This window comes from Stegodyphus dumicola, chromosome 1, assembly GCF_044657685.1.
Source record: "Stegodyphus dumicola isolate Sdum_Otavi_A_Nest chromosome 1, ASM4465768v1".
Classification (NCBI taxonomy): Eukaryota; Metazoa; Arthropoda; class Arachnida; order Araneae; family Eresidae; genus Stegodyphus; species Stegodyphus dumicola.
In genome coordinates this window covers 134,934,624-134,959,008 of record NC_140768.1, presented here as the reverse complement: position 1 = coordinate 134,959,008, position 24,385 = coordinate 134,934,624, and the positions used below count along the sequence as shown (strand labels likewise).

The 24,385-nt window shown below is 29.6% G+C and overlaps 2 protein-coding genes across 2 annotated transcripts in view; one reads left to right on the top strand and one right to left on the bottom strand.

Annotated features, from left to right (window-relative positions):
* Nucleotides 1-13,787, top strand: part of kuz (zinc-dependent metalloprotease kuz) — a 116,021-nt gene extending 102,234 nt beyond the window's left edge. The window contains exons 13-14 of the mRNA XM_085820992.1: nucleotides 2,510-2,674; nucleotides 5,006-13,787. Of these exons, the coding sequence (XP_085677118.1) occupies nucleotides 2,510-2,674; nucleotides 5,006-5,257 (417 nt within the window). The 3' untranslated portion in view covers nucleotides 5,258-13,787. The remainder of the gene's footprint in view (nucleotides 1-2,509; nucleotides 2,675-5,005) is intronic.
* A 4,490-nt stretch (nucleotides 13,788-18,277) lies between these two features.
* Nucleotides 18,278-24,385, bottom strand: part of Smu1 (Smu1 spliceosomal factor) — a 76,830-nt gene continuing 70,722 nt past the window's right edge. The window contains exons 9-11 of the mRNA XM_085820999.1: nucleotides 22,508-22,802; nucleotides 19,713-19,865; nucleotides 18,278-18,461 (exon numbers count right to left, since the gene is read on the bottom strand). Coding sequence (XP_085677125.1) covers nucleotides 18,363-18,461; nucleotides 19,713-19,865; nucleotides 22,508-22,802 — 547 coding nt within the window. The 3' untranslated portion in view covers nucleotides 18,278-18,362. The remainder of the gene's footprint in view (nucleotides 18,462-19,712; nucleotides 19,866-22,507; nucleotides 22,803-24,385) is intronic.

Below are 24,385 nucleotides of genomic sequence, written 5' to 3'. Positions count from 1 at the left end.
CACTACAAATGTAAAACTAAGAAATTATGCAAAGCAAAATACCATAGAAGTTCACCCTTTTCAACAAGTAATGATGATAAATAAAAAATAAATATAAGGTCATGCCTTTTTTCTGACTTTGGCTGATCACTCTGTGCCATTTTATGAACTGTTCGGCCAAAGCCTGGAATTGAGAAACGATCGGACATTGGTTGGTCAGTTAACAGTAGCATAGGCCTATTCGCAGACGACTTGCTGATTTTGAGCTTAGGTCCTGACATAGATATATACGTGTAAGATAAAAAATATGAAACCAAACTTATAATTTTAGTTAGCTATAACCTCTTTTATTTCTTATATAATTTGGAGGCTTCCTCTCTCTATCTTAAAAATAGCACTACAGACAAAAGTCGTTAATTCAGACACCCATAATCCGGACCTCAAAGCTACAAACTTTCTGCGAATGCGTCGCTTTGACGCATGCGCGTAAGACCTTTACGGCTGCGAATATGCGTGTGCGCATGCACGTTTAATGTATAACGAACGGTATAAGCTAAGCTAAAATTATCTAATTCAGTTAATGTTGCAGATTGTGTTGTTTCTTAATCTTCGAATTGGATACGGCTTATTATTTTTTGCAGACTGCTAGAGCAATTTTATAAAAGTAAGCTTGAACTTTCAATTATGTCAAATAGAGTTTCCGATATATATTTACTAATATGTAAAGGATCTACAAAGCGAAAGTATGTTTCGAAGTCCATTAAACAAAAGTGGAATTGCTGCAAAAAATGACCTAACCATTCCGAAATCTGTTTATCAATTTCACACTGCTCTGGGGCGGAAGGGGGGGGGACGTCGCAGCACGCAATGAATTGGAATTTGATCTGTCAGCACTATCCTTACCTTCAGGGCAGATGTTTTCATTTTATTTGGCAGCAATTATAGTACTTGAACAGCGGAACTTTGTAACTGAACAAGAAATGATGTCTGTTTATAGAATTAAAGAGTAAGTATTATCACATAAAACGAAGCAACTTAAACAACTTACATTGAAAGAAATGTTTAATAAAGTAAACAAATAAATATTAAGCTTTTTTTTGTAAATTTTGATACCCTTTAGATCATAATTGTTCTTTATTTCGTAAATTACGGTTTCATATTTTTAATTTTATAATTTCTGCATGCCGTCTTACCAGATTTAAACTGATGATCTGTAATCCGGAAAAATCGATATCCGGAATCGCTGAAATCCCGGTGAGTCCAGATTAACGACTTTTGACTGTATAAGACTAAACTGTGTCATTCAAATTAATCATGCAATCCTACATGATGCTTAATGCAGATACCTCTTGCCTAATCAGCAAATTGTAAACGAAAAATTTTTAACTCGAACTGAAACTTTTTGACTCTCTCCCTTCTTCGTCTGAATTGCTGTGACACTTTTTGCTTAATGTATAACGAACTTTCCTTCTGGCAAGATACTTTGCGGCTACATTCTTTGTTCACTGAATATGTGCTGAGCTAACAAAAATGTAGGGTGCATAAGATGCTCATCCATATGTGAACAAAATATTGCAAATCCTGAATTGCTTTCCTCAATAATAAAACTATCTTGAAGCCGGCCATGTCTGCCTTGCTAAGTTTTTTTCCCTAAGCATCTATTACACCACCGCCAAGTTCCAAATCATTTATATCATATCATATATATATAAGAAAGTAACTTTTCCCAAGCTTTCAGAATGAAAAAATAATCATATGCAGGGAAATACATCTTAATAACCAATTTCTTTGCATACCAACGGTCTAGCGGTAAACTTGCGAACACTGGTAGCCCAGTCTGGCTTCGATTCCAGGTGAATGGACTGGCTGTGTTTTTTTCTTTTTTCTCTCTTTTTTTTTTTTTTTTTTTTTTTTTTTTTGTGTAATGTGAATATGAGCCAGTTCTCACGGAAAGTCCTGCATGAAGTCATCCCTTCCCTTAGGCAGATAACCCTAGTGCCTAAGTCAAATAAACCAAACCAAATTCCCTTCTGTAGAAGATTTTTTGAAAGTAATAATTTCTAAAAACATTATTTAATGATGAGATTGAACATAACTAAATTTTCATGTACCGTAACAACAAGCAACTTTTCCACAAATCAGAAATCATCTGAAATTGTTGGTGGTAGTCTTAGAAAGATTTTATTAAATATCATAATATTTAATTTTAAATTTATGTGTATAAGCTTAAAAATTTTTATGTGTTTAGTTTAAGTCATTATATTGATATAAAAATATACAGAATATTTAAAATATTCCATGAATCTATGAAAGTCTTGTCATTTTATTAAATAGTTGCATGACACAATTTTTTCTGCTATATATATTGTAGACATATCCTTTACGTCTTAACTATTGTAGTTTGTGAATATGGTGAATATGAATATAGTTTTTATTGTACTGAAGAATAGTCATTGACTGGCTAAGTTGCTATGTGAGTATAAATATCTTTATAGACTTACTGATTAATGTTTTAAACAAATCTGTTTAGAGCTGTTGGTGGGGTGTTATGCTCTCAGTCGTGGGGTTTGCAATATTTATGGGCATTTTCATAAAATGCTGTGCCGTCCACACTCCCAGCAGCAACCCCAGGAAAGCCCCAGCACTCAGGATACAAGATACTTTAAGGCATCCAGCCGATACACTTCGAAGAAAAGTAAGTGTTTTGCTAAACAGTTTAAATCATCCTTCCTGAAATGAGATTTCAATCAATTAAAGAGTTTTTGTTCCTTGTCATATAAAAAATTTTATTTCTATTTGAAAACGAGAAAGAAAAGGTACTGCTCTGTTATCAGGACCAAGTTCACAAATGTATGTATGTAAGTCTTCATGCATGCATGTATATATGTAAGTACAAATGTATGTGTGTATATGAATATACACATACATTGTATGCACATTCATGTGTTCATACATTTCTGAATGTGGTCCCAAAAACAGAACAGTAAGTACCAAAGGAAATAATAGATTTTATATTTTATAAATGATTACCTATCTTCTTTCTCTAGTGATATTTAATAAATATATTAATCTATAATTTTGTGAGAATTTTTTTATTATTTGCAGGCATTTTTTTTTTATAATTCCATTAATCTGATTTTATAGACATTTATTTGTGATTTCCTGTTTGTCTTTTTAGAGGATTTAATGAATATTTAAGGACTGCACTAAACTACAGTTTTTAATAGTTATTTTTAAATATGCTTTTTTATGCTGTAGTTATTTAATATGGTGAATGCTTTTTAAATAAATTTTTATTAATTTATTCATATATATAGCATAAATACTTTTTGTATAACATTAAATTGCCTTTTCCTCAGACATATTATTTTGATAATTACTGTTGTTGTTGTTTACACTTGCTTGTCAGGCGTAGTCAGCCCAAGCCCATGAAATTCCTCGTGGCAAGGAGCGTAAGATTATGCCTGTTGTTGGCAACAGCCTTGAGCACCTAACAAGTGAGTGCGATTTGGCTCAGTTCCGCCCCAATTTTTATGGAGAGCACCTGGGGGGGACGGGTTCGAGAGTCTTCCCACCTCTCTCCCCTTTCACCAGGCCACACAAGAGGACTTTCGGCTCACCGCATATTTAGAGTACCGCCATGCCGCACTGACACTATACATTTACAAACATTCATGCCGTCTCTAGGATTCAAACCTTTGCCCGTCGGTACAGCAGTCAGCGACGCCAACCACTATACCAATTGGGTGGCTTGATGATTACTACTAGACTTATTAAGTTAAAATGTAATTAAAAATTTTACTTAAATACACTCAATAAAATTGTTTTTCAGCCATATCTCTTTTTGTAGAAACCTTGCCATCTTCACAAAAAACTACAATGAAAAACATTCTGAAGGAATGTAGTGATGTATTTGTTATTAAAATAAGTGGTTCTTTTTACTGTCTATAAGAAGTGTTTAAATGAAAAGTTACAAAACAGCCTAAAAACCAAACCGGTTGAAATTTGAATATGTCGCTTTAACATAATCTAGTAACACAACTAAGGACGTGAATGCAGTGTCTGGCGTGGTTGTCCATATGCACAGGTGCCCTTACATGATGCAGGGTATAAGTAGGTAGTTCTGTATTCTTTCCAGTTAATGCGGCAGTGCGTGTGATGACATCATGCTGTTCAAATTGCAAAACTCAACAATTGAGGAGCAGCGAAGTGTTGTCAGATTTGTAATTGTGGAGAGGGTTAAACCAGCTGATATTCATCACCAAATGGTGGTTGTATATGGGGAAAACTGCGTGTCTGACATGTCAATGAAGTGAAATGCCTAGTTTTTGTGAAGGCGGGGTGTGTTTCAGTGATGATCCAAGACCAGGCCAGGCAAACATGATAATCGCAGCTGAACTCATCGACAAGGTGAACAACCTGGTGAGAAGTGGCATCTCAAAGGGAAGCAATTTCAACTCGGATGACAAACTGAAGTACACAGTGAAAGATTGGTTACCGTTACAGCTGCAGGAATTCTAGGAAGAGGGAATCCTTTGGCTCGTGAGACAGTGGGATTAGCTGTGCTTAGGCCTCTGGTGACTACTTATGATTAAAGACGTCAATATTTGCATAGTGCCATTACATACCTTTTTATTTGAACACAGGTTATACGTTACTATCTTTCTGATTTATGAGTTTTATAGAACACTTGTTATCAAGTACAGTTCTGACAGTTTAATGCATTTTTTGATGTTCTAACATGTGAAATCTTATATTTAAATATTCTAAATTTAGAAACTTCATTTCTATTTCCATATGCCTTTTTCTTGGTTAATAATTTTAATTTCTCGTATGTATAACTTTGGCATGTTTCCCTTCAGATTAGTGATTGCAATCTTAATCAGATTTATTGTTGTAACATAGTTTAAAATTATAATTTTGCTGTGTGAATTTGTTTAATGTGCAGAAAGGCTTCTTGTCTCTGTGTGTATATTGTTTTCCTTCAACTTTTTTTAATTAAAGTTATTTATTTGATTTATAATAGCGGCACAGACCTCAGGGTCCACCGTCTGGACCTCCACCTCCATATCCGGGACCAAGGCCTTCAGCTCCACCAGCACCTGGACCAGCTATTGCTGGACCCTCACACGGGTACGGAGAAGGGAGGGGCCATTATAATCGTCGAGACAAAACTCAGTTGCCCCCCCCCACAAGGAACAAAAATCGAGTAGATGACCATGCATATGTGTATAGCAAAGGTACTGCTATTGAAATGAGGGGGAAAGCATATGCCTGACCCATACTGTGCTTAGATTCAATTATCGAATGCCTTTTCTCATCAGCTCATCATGGATTTTCATCCATGATGTTTTACATTCTGTGAACGTGTCAGCACAGAAGTTATTCTATTAATCATTTTAACCTCTCCTAAAAAGAATGTGAATGGCAGCAGAACACATCAAGATGAATAGATGGCAGCATTATCGTCTTCTGTTATTTAGCATATTTACCGGTGCTGTATATGGTAACTCTCAGATGGATGGAATTACTGAGTATGGGTGTGTTTTGCTACATGGTTGCATCATTTTTGTATGATAGGATTTTCAGATGTTAAACATAGTCATTTGCAAAGCATCTGTTGTTTTTCCAATATTCTGTGGAATATGTTTGTAGAGTCCAACATACGCATGGCCAAGAATTTTGGAAGTACAACATAGTTCCCAAGATCTGCATTGAGTGATTGAAAGTATCATTAATTTGCATTATGATTTATAGACATAAAAATATACATATTGACTTAAAAGAATGCAAGCTAAGTCAAACCTTATATTTCCTTTTAAAAATTTAATTTGTATAACATATAGTAATCAATGAATTAAGTAAACAAATTTTCATTATATAGTCAAGTTTTTTTTTTTTTTTTTTTTTTTTTGTGTGTGTGTGTGTGTGTGTGTGTATATATATATTTCTTTTATTTAAGCCTCTATTTTGTATTGTAGTTTGTAGAAGTTTTAAATTAGCAAATGTTCTGGGGATTTATGACCTGAACACTTTTTGCTTTCTATGTATATGTGTGCGAGTTTTATTATTTTTTAAAGAATATATATGAAATATACTACTTACTTTATTTTGGTTTATATATCAAACTCATTCAGAGTTCAAAGTAATAAACTTTAAACAGTAGAAGAATATTATTAAAATCATATTTTATTGATACTGTATAAACAAGTAAAATTTTAATTGATATTATTTGTCTGTTTTGTATTATATGTATACTAATGTATTAAATTATATGCAACAGAATCTCATCATAACAAATTTTGCAGTTATATCCCCCCCCATTTCTCAGAAAAGACCATTTTTAAAGACAGTTATAGAATAATAGTTTTAAATTAAAATATGTGTGATATTTTTATTAAACGGGGGGACTTACTTCATCTAATTGATTGTTGTGGCCATCTATGACATGTATTTTGTACTGTATTTTTTAACCACTATTTTGTTTGCTTTTTCACAGTCATTTGATGTGGATAAACAATCTTGGAATACTGTCTATCTATATATATACATAATATTAGCATTAAGTATTGAAACCGTAAAGCAAACTTTAAAACATTATTCTTCTTTGAAGGAAAAAAAAAATTGGTAAATATTTAATGGTATTTCTTTTAGTTAAATAGGAAACTTATAAAAATACTATTTATTGTATAAAAATTGATAATTAATATATAATGCAAAATAATTGATATTTTTAGCAAGCAGTAATTATGAAAGTATCCACATTTTTCCCACTGTCATGTATATGTTGGCGAATGATTAACAGAATGTTTAATTATACACAGTCAGAAATTTAAAGATAATGAATGTTATGAATATGTATTCAAATATAGATAAATTAATTTACATTTTAATAACTAAACTCCTTTACAAAGAGTACATCTGAAATTTGTTATAATGAGATTTTGCTTGTATTTAATATTTATTTAGGAAATACTTTTTCAATTCATATTGTATTAAATAAATCTTGGTTATTATTTCTGTATGTGAGTACCTTCCTCTGTTTTCACTTCTGTCATCAGCATATTTATGCCTTTTCTCTTTGCTCTGTTAATTATAGTTGTACTTAATTTGGTAATTTACATTTTGTAACATTTATGATTTAATGTTTCTCAAATATATATATATATATAATTAACTCTGAAAAACTGAATAATTATTTCCCATTATTTTGAAAGAACATGTGATTTAGCAGTTTTAGTATGCTTTTGACTACAGTTTAGATAATTTCTGTTTCTTTTTTTCTCTCTTTTTTTAAAAATATTTTACCTTTTCCATTTAGGAGATTTCTTTTGTTTCATACTTTTTTTTTATTAACAAATTAATCCTGTTATGAAAATGAGATTAAATATTTTTTACAAGTTTTTATTTCATAATTCTAGTTTTATATTTTAAAAGAAAAATGTGCTCACTATATGTTCATTATGTGTGTAACTTCATGTTATATATAACTAGAAGTTGAGAGCTGCACATTGACAAATTTTCTTTTTTGTAGAGGAAAATCATTTATTTCTATAATAATATTTATTAAAATGATCGTACAAACATAATATTGAAATATTATTAGAAATGTCGGGCATGTTTGAATTTGCAAATAATAGCTGATTACTCATTAAAATATTAATTTTCATATCAGGAAAAAAATAGTTTTATGTTAAAAATAATTGCTGTAAAAAACTACTCCTTTAAAAAGAAATATAGCAACAGATTTTTGATATGAAGAAATGTATTAAGATTATTTCCTTATACTTCAATCATACAATATATCATCTGCTAAAATTTTAATTTTTTAGTATAGTAATCTTTCATCAATGCTAAATTGTCATGAAAAATAGTAAAGTTTTAAATACTTCAATTGTATAAATTATATTTTTATAATTAATATCAATACTCTTTTTTTAAACCACTTAATTAATTTTCTTAAATTCATAGTTTACGTGTGTATTCTAAGTAAACTTCAGCTTTGATGTAATATTTGAGCATACTTTTGTATATGTTCCTGTATGCAGATATGTGCTTGAATTATGTGGTCGAAGTTAAATTTTATGTTACTATGTACATAACGTGCAGTGTCTTGTGGTGTTTTTCAGCATTTTTGTTATCAAAATTCTTTCAGAAATTTTAGCTTTTAGTATTTTCTTTATAATACAAAATATGTTTGTTTTGTGCTTTTAAAGAAATTACAAACCTCTTCCTGATTTATTTCTAAAGTAGATTATTTTTATTAACATATTTATTAGTGTATTGAATTTTATATTAAATTTGTGTAAAAAGAATCATTATATGTGCAGTTCTTATCTGGATATGTTTGTTTTTAGTTAACACAAGAAACATTTGCGTTTCCTATAGTCATGGACCATTTTTTTAGTAATATTGATATTCAGTTTCAGTGAACGAGCCCATTCTACTTTTATTATACCTATTTATTTATACTTAGGATTATTTATTTATGCTATAAATGTTTAATGCATTTTTCATACTAATTATTAACAGCTTACCTTTTCTTACATTTGTTTTAGTAAAGAAATCCAAAATGTTCAAGTCATGCTATTGCCTTTTTACAATTGCTATCATTTATTTATTTGAACTCTAAATGTATTGAAACATGCTTAGAATTTCATTTAAAATTTCTTTACATTTCTGGAGATCTGATATAGAAGAAAATCAGCTAATATACACATTTTTAAATGCATTTAATATGTCTTTAAAATTGAATGTGATAGCAGTTTATTAGTTTATTTTTAACTTCCCCAAAAAGTTATTATATCTTTCTAATATATATTATTTCTCCACTTGAAATTTAATACAATGATGTTCTTTTAAAATTTATTTAACTATAATCCACAGTTCTCTAAGGGGCAGGGGATTTATAAACTTTTGCAAAATTTTTATTTATTTTAATTATTTATTGTTAATCAAAGCTTTCCATTTCCCCCCTACTCATATAGTTTTAATATTCATGAATGTATTTATTTTAGAGATAAAATTATCTTTGAACTCAATTCTGACTCTCATATTCAGGCATGGCCAAGCTGTCACTTTTTATAACACTTAGAAGAGAATTCAGAATTCATCATGCATTTTTTTTTTTTAAATTGAATGTTTCTAGATTTTATTTGTTAATCTAAAATTTTCAACATTGTTTAACATCCACTGTGTTTTGAGAGTTTCTAGACATGAATATTTTACCAATTTCGTGGAAAACTTTGTTTCGAAATCTTGAATATATCAGCCAATCTGTGCTACCTGAATTATTTGTTTAGATCAATTTGAACTAGATTTATTCTGCTTAATCAAAATTTGGTGTCATTTTAATATATTATTGGAAATCTCATTTTATTACATCTCCATCATTGAAGAGGTGTTGAATATTTACTCATTCTGTTTATTATATTCCATTTCAAATTCATTCACATTCCAGTCCCTTTATCATATCATAGAGAATTGTTTAATTGTGAATAAATAGTTGCTTAATATGTTTGCTGAACCAAAGGTTTATCTCAGGGGGAGGGTAGTTGATTTTCTATCAAATTATTTGAAGTGTTAGAGATTTTTATGCAGATTTGAAAGCTACATAACCAATAACCACTTTGTTATTTAAGGAAAAATTTTAGGGAACATTAAAATCTTGTACTAATTTGTTAACTTGTAAACTCGTAACTTAAAAAAATCTAGCAGAGTACGATTGTATCAAAACATCAATTTTTAACACTGAGTTGATTCTTTTTTTAACTACTAGTTATGAAATTTATCATTGACAATGTCTCCAGCTTTGGAAGAATTATCTGGAAGTTTCATAAATTGTTTTTAAAGTTTTACTTTACTTTTTTTTTTTTTTTTTTTTTTAAAGTGAATCTTGAACTTTTTTTTTTTTAATCTAGTTTGGCCATTCCTGTTTATATTTGAGAACATTTTATACTTCGCTGATTCCCCAAAACATGAATCACTTGTCAAAATGTCTTTGCATTCTTGTGTGAAAGTTAATGGGAGAAACTGTACATTACAGAATTCCAGCTTCTTGAATTGTACATATGTAAATTTTTTCCCTTGAAATCTTTCATAAATTTGTGGATAAATTCACTAGAACATATGTATTTGTAATCTAACAGCCATTTGATGAAATGTTTTTCAAAAATTAAAATTCTTAAATTTTTTATTTATTTATTTTTTCAGAAATGTCTAGCATGTTTCTTAAAATTCAGATGTTAATATGTGGGTTGTCTAAGAAACAATGTATTTTTAATGCAGAGTAGTAAATATAGTATAGCAAGTCCAGCAGAAATCTATTTCAATACATTTTATAGTACATGATACTTAACTGGTTCCTATGAGGTGACTTGGGATCAGATAATTCTGCTTGTACTTTCATAATTCTTCACCACTTTTAATGTAAAATATTTATTATTAGTTCTGTAAGCTGTTATTTTTAACCTGTAGTGAAAGTGGTTGATATAAAGTTGCAGCAAAGGCTAAATCTGAACGATAAGCCAAAATTGTATTCTTGTTTTAGCTGTAAGCAAAAATACAGAGTCTGGTGTTGAAATAAAAGCAAGATGATTAGAATACTTAATACTCGAAATGTTCATTGTGATATTTTTTATGACAAACCTACCAAGTCCACCTCAAGTGACCTTCACTACGTGATTTCAAATAAGTTATTTATTTATTTATTATTTATTTTTTTTTTTGAAAGGTTGGTTGAATTTGTTTTCATGTTATTCTGGGCAGTGAAATTTTGCATTTGCACATATTTTTTCTGTAAAGTTACTTTAGCTGTAAATTATCCAACACAAATAAGAACCGTTTCCTTTGAGAATCTTTTTTCTATCATTGTAAAATTTTTAAATGCTCATACATAGCAAGATCTAAGGTTTAATAAATTCAGTACAGTATAGAAAATGTATAATAGATGTAAGGAAATTGACTAAACAGTTATTGTGTTTTTAAAAGGGATTTGAATAAATTTTTATGTAAAATGTATTTTTAATAATAAATTCTAAAAATTTTATATTTTATATATATTATTATATATTTTTCAAAGTTTCTTGGGTGTTAAACATTCCCCCCTTGAAAATATGCATGCATATATGTAAAATTCTTTACACCTTTTTATTTTAAATGAAAAGTAACTCCCTTTTTTTAACATTGATAATATAACTATTATTATTTTTTAAAATTTATTACAATTAAAAGCCCTTTTTAACTTATGATTTTTATCAGACATAGTTTCTTTTTAAAAATACTGAAGACTTTTTCGCTTGCTCCATCTAATACAGTAATAACATAGCTCAGTGGTGCAGAAATTTTCGTATCTGCTGTTTAAGTTGTTGCTTTATTTTACAGTGAAATTTACTTTACAGTCATTTTTTTTTGAAACTTAATTATGAGTGGAAAACTGCTGCTTGAAATTTTAGTTTATTTAAAAAACAATTATAGACTTTGCTGATTGTAATAAAAAGAGAGATGAGATTTTAATTTGGCTACATCATCTTTTGTTGAATCCTTGTATTCTTAACATGTAAAGTAGGATTTATAAAGTTATGAAGCTGAGATGTAAATACAGTAGAAATTAATTAAGGCAGATCATGCAAAAGCTCCCTGCCTAAAATGAAAGGAGCTTTCTTGATGATTTATTAAAGGAAGCTATCCCATGCATGCTGCCAGACCCTTCATCATCTGGAACCCAAATTATGATGAGTTATATCTCCTGCTATATGACAGTATTTTAGACAAACATTTATAGAAGTATCATTCATTAGTTTTAGTTGTGTAGAAGTATTAGTTTTTTTTCTTTGCATCAAATAAAATTGCCATAATTGTACCTATATTTTTTTAAAAAAATTACTGTAGCTGATTAATTTTTTAAATATTTTGAAAATTCTGTGCCATAAATGTATGATGTGTAGTAGACATCCAGTTTAACAAATTTTACTACTTTGCTTTTGTGGATACACACTGAAACATAAAAACAGTGAACAGAAAATAAATATCTTGAATAATTAGTTGGAAATATACATAAAATTTTATCAGAGGAGAGATGAAATTGCATACGATTCATTTGTCTGATTTATAGTTCTGCTTCCTTGAGGAAGTGAAGAAAAGGAGAACAGAGTACTATTTAAAAAAGTTTCACTTCACTGTCATCTTGAAATTCTCTATATTCTCTGCAGTTTGCAAGCTTATGAAAGTTTAACTGAAAGTTTTACACATTTTTTAATTTGAAAATTATTTATTATAATTTTGTTTAATTTTTGTAATCTTAACCTTTTAACAGAAGCAGCTTTTAGTGCCTCCAAAAAGGTAATTATTGAAATTATCCTTTTCTTGGGGAGGAGGGGTGCTTCTTTTATTTGTGTAAACATAGGCAGCATAAAAGTATAATATATATGTTTCAAATTTCAAGTAATTTTGCAATTTGGAACATACATGTTATGGATGTATATTAGATCCCATATATATAGGAACTATGGGGGATTGCCTTACTCTTGAAATGTAATACTCATTTTGTATTGCTAAGCTTAATTTCATACATATGAAAATATGCAAAAGCTTCCTGAAATATTGACCACATGTACAGACTATTAAAAAGGGGGTACATATTTTATTTGCAAAATTATTTCTTTAAATGTAAAACTCACATGTATCACTTAGGAAAGGAAAAGAAAGATAATTTTTTGCTTAATTTCTCAAATTTAGTATGTTATTTGAATGCAACTTCAGTCAAAGTGCAGATGATAACTGCCGTGCCTTTGGCCTTCCAGGTCTCCATTTGATCCCTTATGATTTTTTTTTGGGGGGGGCTGAAATTTGCTAATTGAAAATTGCTACCAAGTTCAGGCTGCCCTTGGCATATCATATTATCAGAAGTTTAGTAACAAGCAGCAGAATCCATACTTTCTGTAACTTTTGTGCAGCTGCAATGTATATAACATGAAACTGATTTTTGCTTAAGTCAAACTGAGAGGAATCTAAACCTAAAATGCCTGAAATTGCAAACTTTAGTCTTTCCCCCCCCCCCCCCCCCCGTATCTGTTTTTTTTTTTTTTTTTTTTGCATGTGTGAAGGGAAAAAATATCAGTTTTGCAAGCAAGTAAAGTCTGTTTTTTTCTTTTACATGCACAATGCATTTTTAATGTGTGTGAAATATAGGATTACAAATTAGAATTTTAAATTCACGTTGGCTTTAAAATATATATTATTGCACTATGCATAATTAAATTTCTTAAATATAAGTGCATAAAAATCCATTAATAATTCTGAATTTATTTTCTTAATGAATAGTTTTTAAGGTGATAAATTTAAGTTTGATCAGCATATACTCAATTTCACTGCACCTGTTTAGGTATTCTGAATTTGGTTGTATTGCTTTGTAATGTTTTTGGTATGTATATATGTTTCTGCATCAGCATGATCTGTCATTTGTCATATATTGATGGCAAAGTGCTGTGAAAATAGCTTAAGTCTATTTTTAATAACATATTTTAAAATTGTAAATAACTACTCTTGAAAGAGCTGTTTCATAGACTTCAAAGTCTTATGTTGCCAAATTTTATTTGTAGAACTGTTGACTGTATGAAACTGTCTAAAGTTTTATTAATCCCCTTTTTTGCGTGCAATGTACCGTTCAACCTTCCTTTCATCTGTAAATTTACTGGAATAGAAAGCTAACTCCTTTTGTGATGAAATGTGATTTACATTGTAGCTTTTTAAAAACGAAATTCCATTGGCTATGTGTGTTCAATTTTATAATAAAGCAAACAAAAAATGAAGTATGTTTTCATGTGTTACCTTTCAGTGTTTTATCATAAATTTTCATAATCATACATGTATTAACTTATTAATATTCAGAATTTAAACAAATTTTAAAGATATCTATAAAGTATTAAAGTTAAATAAAACTTTTTTTTTTTCTTTTTCATATAAAATTAACATTGTATCTGTCCATATTCTTTCAATTCCTTTACATTAAATCCTATTTTTAAAATTTATAAACATAATAATATTTTTAATAAACACTGTCTTACAATTTGAGGAATGTTCCTTGATAATCATTGTTATTCATCAGAAGAGAATTGCCTCTAAATAAGTGTTTGAATGCCCCTCACAAGAGAGCTACTTCTTATTTTCACAACACATTGTTGAAATGAATCCTAACTTGAGAATAAAAATGTGAAGATGTGTATATTAGGTCTTACTATGTTTTATTCTAATATAGAATATTTCAGAAAAGAGCGCCTCTAAGTGCCATGAAGTCTGTTTTCTCACAATGGCCACTATAATCAGGTACATTATTATGGTCACAGTACTTCTGGGTTTATTATACATTAAACTCCCAAAATTAAGTGGGCCTTGTCTGAAGAAAAGTTAATTGTGGAACAATGGAAAAATTGTTATCTTAAACCATTAGTGTAAAATAAAACTGGCTATACAAAAAAGGAAAGTTAAAAGTTATGAACAGCAATAATAGCAGATGAAGTCATATTGTTTGGGAATTGTTTATATCCATAACATATTACTCAATTGTGTGTAATCCAGAATGTATAAATTGTACAATAATAATTTTAACTGATGTTTTTAACATGAGTTAGAACTCGATGACATTTATACTTTGTTCATTTCTTTATTATGTTTACTCTTCCATTATAGTCTTTTTGTATGGATATTTATTTAGTGTGTGTAACCAAATGAACTTATTCCCCAGATTAAATGGCTTGAAAATATTAGTAAATTGGTAACACAGTGGAACCTTGAGATACAAGCACCTCTGTATACGAGAAATTCGAGATACGAGGAAAGTATGAGCGAAAAATTAGTCTCTAAATATGAGCATTGACTTGAGTAAGTGCAGATGGAGAAATAATGCCATTAAAGAGAAGAAATCTTTTCATCTCTCCCAGATGAGCTGAATTAATTAAATATTAATCACATAATTAATTTTTAATTAACAATTAAGTAACTGATTTTTAAATAAGTTTAAAATTAATTTTAATATCAGATTCAGAGCTGTCCTACAAGCTCCTGACATATAGAGAGATTCCCACTCTTCAATTGTTGATCTCCTTAACTAGCTCTCAAATAATGACAAAGGAGTTGTGCTCTTAAGGATTCCTGCCCATTGTAGAGTTCAAAGTAACGAATCTGCTGATTTCTTGGCTAAAAAAGGATCTTCTGTCCTTTAAACATCATAACCTACTCTCCCCTACATCTCCATCAATTAAATTGTTAGGAAAGCCCTCAAGGACCCCTAGAACTTGCATATAGAAATAAATTCTTGAATACAAATTAGAGATTATTGAAGTACCCAAATGGCTTAGAAAGAAATCTGTCGCATTGGTCTGTCTTATATCCGGCTAAGACTGCCTTCGTAAGCACCTCAAACACATCAGTATCGCCCTTGATTCTCTTTGACCCTTATGCAATAACAGAAGCATGCAGGAAGACATGGACTTGCCACATCTTCACAAATGCCCTACTCTTTCTCGTTATTTGGAAGCACTACTGGATAGCAAGGAACGCCTTGAGCTTATAGTTATACTGATGTCAATTTTCTCATCTTTGTTTTGTATTTTATTTGATGTTCATTTACCTTGTAGCATGTCATTAGAAAAATAAAATTTATAATGAATATGAAACTTTCCCAAACAGAAGTATAGGAACCAGGAGACCGCATTAAAATTTACATTTTGTTGTTTGTTGAAAATTAATTTTTTTTAAAACTGGAATGAATATTTTTGTCATTTAAAACACTTCTGCAACTGGATGTGTAATGTTATGACCAATGATTGTGAAAATAAAAGCCAGCTAAAGACTTTTAAGCTAATGCATATATATATACACACACATAAGGTATTGTCAACTGTAATAAAAAATGGCTAATCCTTTTTGAGTTATGCAAATTACATACGTACACATGTCACAAAAACAATCTGTTTTCGTAAAGAGTCCTTTATTCTGTCCGTACATATAGATGTCGTGCAAAAAAATCAGCTGATATTTCTGTTGAAATATAATACCTGAATTTTTTTGGGATTACAATAATTTCTTTACTTCACACAAGGAAGTTAAAAAAATTGTGTTTTTTTATAGGTAATATTCTTTTATGAGACCTTTAAAATCCTAACATCCAAAAAAGTCCATTATAAAGATCTGAAATTGTACATTATAAAACAAACTCTGCACATTTTTTTAATCCCCAAATGATAAAGAAATATTGAGATGTCATTTTAGAATTTTTTAAACTTTACTAATGGTGTTTGTTGCTATAATCTAAACTTTGCCATCATCGATTTTTTGAACTATTTCTTTATAAGTTATCAAATTATGCACACACAGTCATTGTGGATGAAAATATAATGTCGGTACAGTGACATTTTTTCAAACTTTTATCAATATTTTAAATTAATTACCAAAACCATTTTTTTCACTTGTATCGGGTCAGTCCATAAGTTCGTGTGCATTAAGAGCATGCGTGGAATTCACTATAATGCATATACTAAAACAATACAATTTTGAACCTGTTGAAACTTGTCATCGTTTGACTAACATATTATTCAGTTCATCACCAACTTTCGTAAATATCGAACACATTTTGTTCCCACAGAAGATGAATATCGATAATCGGTACAAAGGTGCTGTGCTACATTTTTTATTTTCATGTGGTGAATCTGCCAGGTTTGTAGCGATAAAAATTAACAGTGTATGTGGTGAACACACTATTAGTGTAAGGACTGCCTAGAAATGGTTTAAAAAATTTAAAGTTGGAAAAAGTAACATTTATGATGAACCCCGTTCAGGACGTTTTGAACCGTTAGAATGAAATCAAACGATTAATTAAGAATTTTATAGTGAACTACTTTGCCATCTAAACGCAGAATTGACCAAAAAATGCCCACGTTTGGTGAACGTCAAGAAAGTGTTATTTCATTAACGCAAGACCGCATACGGCTCGAACAATGCTGCAAAAAATTAGTGAATTTAATTGCGAGCTTTTGCTACATCCTGCTTACTCCCCAGATATTGCCCCAAGTGATTTTCACTAATTTTGTGCCTTACAAAATTTTTTACTGGGAAAAAAATTCTAAACAGCATGTACACAGAGTTTCTACAGCCATAAAACATCTTTCTACATATTACAGGCATAAAAAAACTGCCTGTAAGATGGTGAGGCATTGTAGATAATGGAGGAAAATATATAATGGATTAAAATGTTAAATTGTGTTTTTTATATTTAAAAATTTACCAAAAAATGGGCACGAATTTATGGACTGACCCAATACCTTTCTTTACAGACAAACAAACTCAAAATTTTGCTATTTGTAGCATGAGATAAAGCAAAGCAAAAAAAAAAAAAAAAAAGATCTTTTAAATGAAATTTATATTTTTTATGGAATTTTCAGAAACTGCTTGCATTTTTTCGATTATTTGATGTAACAAAATTGTTGGAAAAAAAAGTAATTTTTCAACTGAACAATGATTTTTCATGATTGAGACTAAACAGATGAAAATAACATAAGAAATTAATAAAATGAGCTTTTATTTTACCCTTATAATATAATTGCTTATTCTGAAAAAATATGTTCACCATATTTTATTAAGTATTCATTATATGCAATATCACTAGCTCCGATTTTGATGCTGGTGCATTTTAGAAGCACAATAGAATGTTTAGTTTCAGATTTTAACAATACTCTAGAGCAGTAGTTCTCAACCTTTTGTCTAACGTGTACCATCTAAACAAAAACTGAAAACCTTTAGTACCACCACCACTCTTGAATTGCTCAAATTGCATAAATTTTTATAAGTGTTAGAGAAAAAACTCAATCAGGATGTTGGGGTTTTAATTTTTGAATTTAATAATTAAAAATACTTTGCATCTTTGCATACTACCGGTTGAGAAGCCCTGCTCTAGAGATATAAATTTAGTAGCAAATGCAATTTAATATTTCATTTATATTATAGCTTTAGTAAGTGCTGCAATGTGCTTATGATTGATGTATGAATAATCATACATGCTTTGGATAAGCAAAAAATACTAATTTTTACTATGAAATAATTTTATTTCATACTTAAAAACAATATAAATTTTCATACATTATAATTTACATTTATATTTTATATACTAATGCAGAAAGAAATATATCAGTCTTCTCCTAAAGGAAGGGATTTGAATTCATTTTTGAAATGCGTTATCCGTTAAGGAAATAAAGTTCATGATGTTTTGAAGGAATGTATAAAGTCTGTTATAATACATTTCAATGGATTCCTTTTAATAGATTTATTGCTAAAAAATGCATTACAATATTTGTTGAAAGAAAAACATGACTATACATAAACATATTTCCATTTTAGGGTTTCCATAACTTCAGTAAACCATCTTCACTGTATGTACTGATAAGATTCTGATGAGGATGATGACTAATACCTATAACTTCTTTCTCATGAACCTATTCAGAAAAAATTAATCATTTAAGTCTTCCATGAATGCTGCATATTTCATACAGCTTACAAGTACCCAATCAAATGTTAAAGCACTAAAAATTACCTTTTTCAAGCAGACAGTACAGTTTACATATGTAAGCTATAATAAAATATGCTTCAAGCAGACAGTACAGTTTACATATGTAAGGCTATAATAAAATATGCTGGTTGCATTAAGAAAATAATTGGCAACCTCAAAATTGACTATTCTAAATTTTATGTTCCTCCCACTGTTCTCCCAAATTCTAGATCTTTCCATGTCACATAACGCTGTTAAAAATAAATTTTAGCGCACCATACTTTGATGGTACAGTGACCTTGGCCTAATTCAGTATTCAGGTAGTGATGAACACTTTATTTTATTAGTTATTTAAATGATAACAGATTGGTTGAATAAACTCTGCAATGGGAATTTCATGCACTTGAGCTGGAATATATAAAATACCTACCTTTCAAATAATAAATTAATAATAACCCTTTAACTTCTGTTTTTATTCTAAAAATAACAGAACAATAATTTTTCCAAGTAAACTCCCTGCATTTCATTTGCACTTATCGACGAAATCTGGACATTAATGTCGTGATCTGAAATGTAATCGTATAAAAGGTAAAACTGTGTTACAGTTCCCTCTCTCTTCTGCTTCATTTCACTGCATCGCTTTGTTGTTAGCCACACAGAGTTTACTTTTCTAATTTCGTCCACTGTTTAAGAAATGTAAACTGTCTAAAATTGTGGGATGCATAGCACACCCATTGTGATGATGTGCATTATCAAGAAATAAATTATGTTTTCTAAATCAGCAGCCATGTCTGTCATCTTCCTAACTATGCAGTAAAATTTATTCAAGTTATAACACAGAAAACCAATGTCAATCCATTGCAACTCTCTCACCAAGTTATCTTATTACAATAATGATGTAGTCTTATTACATACATGCATCATTAACCATAAATATTTACTACTATTTTTACTTACAGTTAAGGTTTGTGTAAGCATTTTACATATAAATAGTATTAGCAAGACATGCTTATTACTATCTTTGAGCTGACAGCATATTTACAGTTAATATTTCTCCAAGTCTTTGATATGCAAATATCATTAATAAGCAATGCTTATCACAACTTTTGAAATCATTGCATACTTAAAATTTATGTTCTTCCAATCTTTTTATGTTAAAATGCGATAAATACTATTTTTAAAATCGCAGTATACTTACAGTTAATGTTCTTTCAAGTTTGCCAGTTGATGTAGAGAAACAATACAGTACATAATCCTCTCCAACACAATATATCCACTCGCCTCTTGGAGAAACAGTACAACAAACAAAATCACCCCCTTCTCGTTTACCACTGGAGAAACTTCTTACAATCTGAAATGAGAATGCACAGTTAGCGCACATTTTTTTTTTTTTTTTTTCCTGAAAATATACCATTTTTCTCTCAAAAGAATGTTAAATGAATTGCATCACATAATTATACAAGGTGTTTCAGAAAGAAGGTAGCAGATCTTATTTCTTTAAATAAATAACTAAATTTACAGATATTATTTAAATTACAGTGTCTCTCTCAAAATGAAACAGATAATTTTATGAAAAGGATTTCAATGCTGTTAATGAGAGGGTTCTATAAAAAATAAAATTTAATTAAAATTAATAAAATATTATGCTTTTAGTTAAAAACTCAGTTTTTTTTTTAGTTTATATGCAAAATTCATTGAAACATACAGATGGAAGTACCACTTTTTTTTATCTCCAGTTGTACATAATTATCACCCTCACCAGCACACTTTAACACTGGAATTATGGGAACGGTCATTTTGACCATATTCACATTTTAATTGGACATAACGTTTTTAATTCTTTATTTATAACTTTGATATTTTTTTAAAACTTGCAAATATTACATGATATTTTTTATTTGCTTATTTTAAATAATTATTTTCAACAATATTATGGCTATCGGTCATTTTGACTGTATCTAGAAAATTATAGCTTTCTCAATATTTTTCTGACTTTTTTTAGCTATTTCCGGTTTACTGATACATAAAGAACTGTATTTTTGGTAAGGAAGATTGCACATTTCACAAAAGTGGGGGAATAAAAACACCTGTTTAGAAATTTTGTGCGTCACGAGTCTGCTCATTTTGCTTGCATTAGAAAGCTGATTTTCAGTAAACACAAATGTACTTTACTATTTGGATAGTTTTGTTGTTCTGACTTGTTTATCCTGTCACGCATTGGTAGAAAATTTCTAATCAAGGAAGGGATTCTGAAAGCTTTTGAAAGTCTTTCTGATGATAATTCTGCTTCAGAACCTGAACCTGCTGAAGAATTTCATTCTGAAACTACATCCAGTTTATTCGACAAGGACTGGATTGTTCCTATTGAAACAAGTGAATCCGATTCCTCTGATGGAGAACCTGCTCACGAAACAGAAAAGGAAAGTAAAAATTTAGATCAAGATCTCAAAGACTGCAAACTTATCTATTTATTCTTGTTTCGGATATCTGGAATGCTTGAAATGTTATAAACCGGGCGAAAATATAATAGTGGATGAACAATTACTTCCCACGAAGACCCGATGCCAATTTATTCAGTATATGCCTAAAAGGCCGAACAAGTTCGGCATTCAATTTTGGCTTGCTACTGATATGCAGTCAAAATATGTACTTAATGGATTTTCCTACTTGGGAAAAGATGAAACAAGACCAACTGGATTAACAGTAGGTGAACATGCAGCTTTTCACTTGATGGAGCCGTTGAAATTAGTAAAAGAAATGAGGAATTCAGGAATAAGCTGCATTGGCACAATAAATTATTCAAAAAGATAAGTACCTTATTCTTTCAAAAATATGAGGGATAAAGCTCTGTCCTAGTAAGATTACTAAGCATGACAATATATCTAATCAAGATATATATCTTATCAAGGGAAAAGAAGAACATCCTGCTCCTGAGTACCATGTACCCAACACTGGAAATCGCATTTGATGAAAAAATATACCAGAAGTTGTGAATCTTTACACTTTGACCAAATATGAAGTTGATGGTCAGAAAATAATCACAGTGAAGTCCCCATCTAGCTATGGGCCAGTTCAAGTTTTTTTTTAATATTCTTGATTTTGCTGTGATAAATGCATGGATAATTTATAAGGAAACAACTGAATATAAGAATATCAGACATATTATTTTGAATACAGGTGAGAAGCTTTGAAAGATGTACATTTCTGCATGCAGAGGCAACAAAACTTTGAATACGTGTGATTGCTGTAAAAGGTATGTTTGTGAATCCTGTACAAGTTTAAAATTAAAAAGTTAGTAATCTATGCACTGCAAACCTGAGTAATGTAAGCACTAACATGAGTTATTTAATATTGAACATTTTTATGAGGCACTTCACTAAATGATAAGAAATTAAAAAATATCTAGAGCATTTCCCTCCCCCCTCTTTTAGCCCTTTGTTACATTAAATTATCCTTCAGTTAACATACTTACTCACTTTGCTTTATTTTGTCATTTGTTATATTATTTTTTGGTTGTATGTATTTACTCAATTTACTTATTAAACAAGCAAAATGTATCATTATAAGCATTAATTTTACATAATATTAGCAAAAAGCGAACCTATTCTTCTGTTCAGAACAAGCGGTCAAAATGACCACTTATCATAGTTCCAGATATATGAAAACGGCATAATGCAAGTGTTAAATAAAAATCCAACTTTTGCAAAATGTAAAAAATTTTAATTTTATCTAAATACATAAGATAAATCCAACTTAAAGTCAGCAATTCCATAACACTCTTTTAACCACCCACTTTTGTGATGATGAATATTGTACAATATTTCAGAAAAAGTCACTGTAAACCACTTGAGATTTTTTTTTTTTTTTTTTTACCAAAAGATGGGCTAAGAATAAGTTTGGAAATTTGTGTTGAAAGAAATAACCATTTAATAAGTAATAGTTTAGATTTAATACATGCATACACAGCAAAAAGTACATAAGATAGCACCTTACCTGCCCTTGCATATTCAAAATAGAAACTGTATTTGATCTGTTGCATACAACAAAATGTTCGGTATTCTTTGGCAATGCATGCACACTGTTTACAGTGATATCAATGCCACTTGTGCCTCCAAGAGACTTGAAGGTACTAATACATTCTGTGCTTTTAATATTCCACAATTTAACAGTTCCATCAGAACTAGCACTGAGAATATTATGTCCATCAGCCGTAAATATAGCTTCATTTATAAAAGAGGTGTGTCCTCTGAATTCTTTCAGTAGTTTTCCAGACTTTAAACCATGAACTCTACAGAAGAAAACAATTAAGAATAAAAATAAAATACTATATCTTACATAAAATAAGTACTTCACATACTAATTGCTAATAATTTAATATTTTATTTAAAAATATGACCGAGAAATACAAGAAAGTTTTGATTATCCAATATCTGAATGGTGGTCAGAAAGCCAGGAATACTGGATTACATTAAATTGGTTATTGAGTCGCTGAATAAAAATCCATATTTTATAATGAATTTGAGTAACAAATTACTGAATACTGAAATAACATAGACAGTTTTATTTTTTATGCCTAAAGTATTAAAATTATTTCTTTACAAAGAGAAAGTAGGTCTGTCATGATACATGACACTAATTAGTGTTATTTATATGTCTAATATTTGTACTAGATTGTAATTAGTGTTGTTTATGTGTCTAATATTTGTACTAGATTGTAATTAGTGTTGTTTATGTGTCTAATATTTGTACTAGATTGTAAAAGTTATAAAATTCTATTAGCTTTTATTCTTTTTTAAATTGAGATGCTTCTTTGCACCCAAATGGTTAAAGCCTTCCAGAACAGGTACTTTGATCTAACTTCTATTCCTAATAAATAATCCAGCTGCATACAGTTTACTCAATTTCTGCCATGTGTAAGGTAAACAGTATTAGCTTTTTTTAAATATATCTTTTACAACTATTACATCAGGTAGATTTCTTTCATATTTTGCCTTAATTGAATCATCCTGCTAATTAAGAATTTATTAAAGTTAATATGTTACATTAAGTTTTTGTGTGTATAATTCATTTTAAGTATGTGCAAGCAAATGCATACATTAACAGTTACGTAGAATTATGTTTGGGATATCAAATTCAGAAATTTTTGGGCTGTTTTCAGAAGAAATGATTTATACCATATTAATATTGGTAAAAAATTCTGTGGCTTTTATATGAGAGTATATATTTTAAAATAGCTGCATGATATGGTAGAGGTAAAAAGCTTCATGTGGATCATAAATTAATAGTACATGGGAATTTTTCATTTATTTAATAAAGAAAATATTCAAGCCACAATTAAATTTTTTTCACTGGATTATTTGCATACAAAGTTTGCAGCAAATATTTCCTGCAACAGAAGTGACAATTTTTATTTTGCCAAGACAGGAAATTTAGTTAGTGAAAGCAGTAACTCTATTTTGGGATGTTAAATAGGAAGGCAAATTTTTGAATTTAAATTGATTTTTGAAGGAAGACTTCATTTAGTCTTGCTATCATTCTACGTGGCTTTTAACTTTTTTTATGGTATTTATAATTTTATTGTTATTCAGCTTTCTGTTTGCTTAGAATGCACATGAATGTAGACTTGAAATATTTTGTATTGCAAACTGAGATGCCATTGTTATCATAATTAAAGATTTATGTTCTGATTTTGGAGGAATTTACTGATAATACTTTTGATTGTGTATTGGTTTCTGATTTATTGATATGTGTAAAATAGCCTGTTAATGCATATACGTATGTTAATGACATGTATAAGTTTTTGAAGTATTCTGTTATATATGCATATAGTGTTGTGATTAGTTTTCTGCTTACTCTTTATTTAAGAAAAAG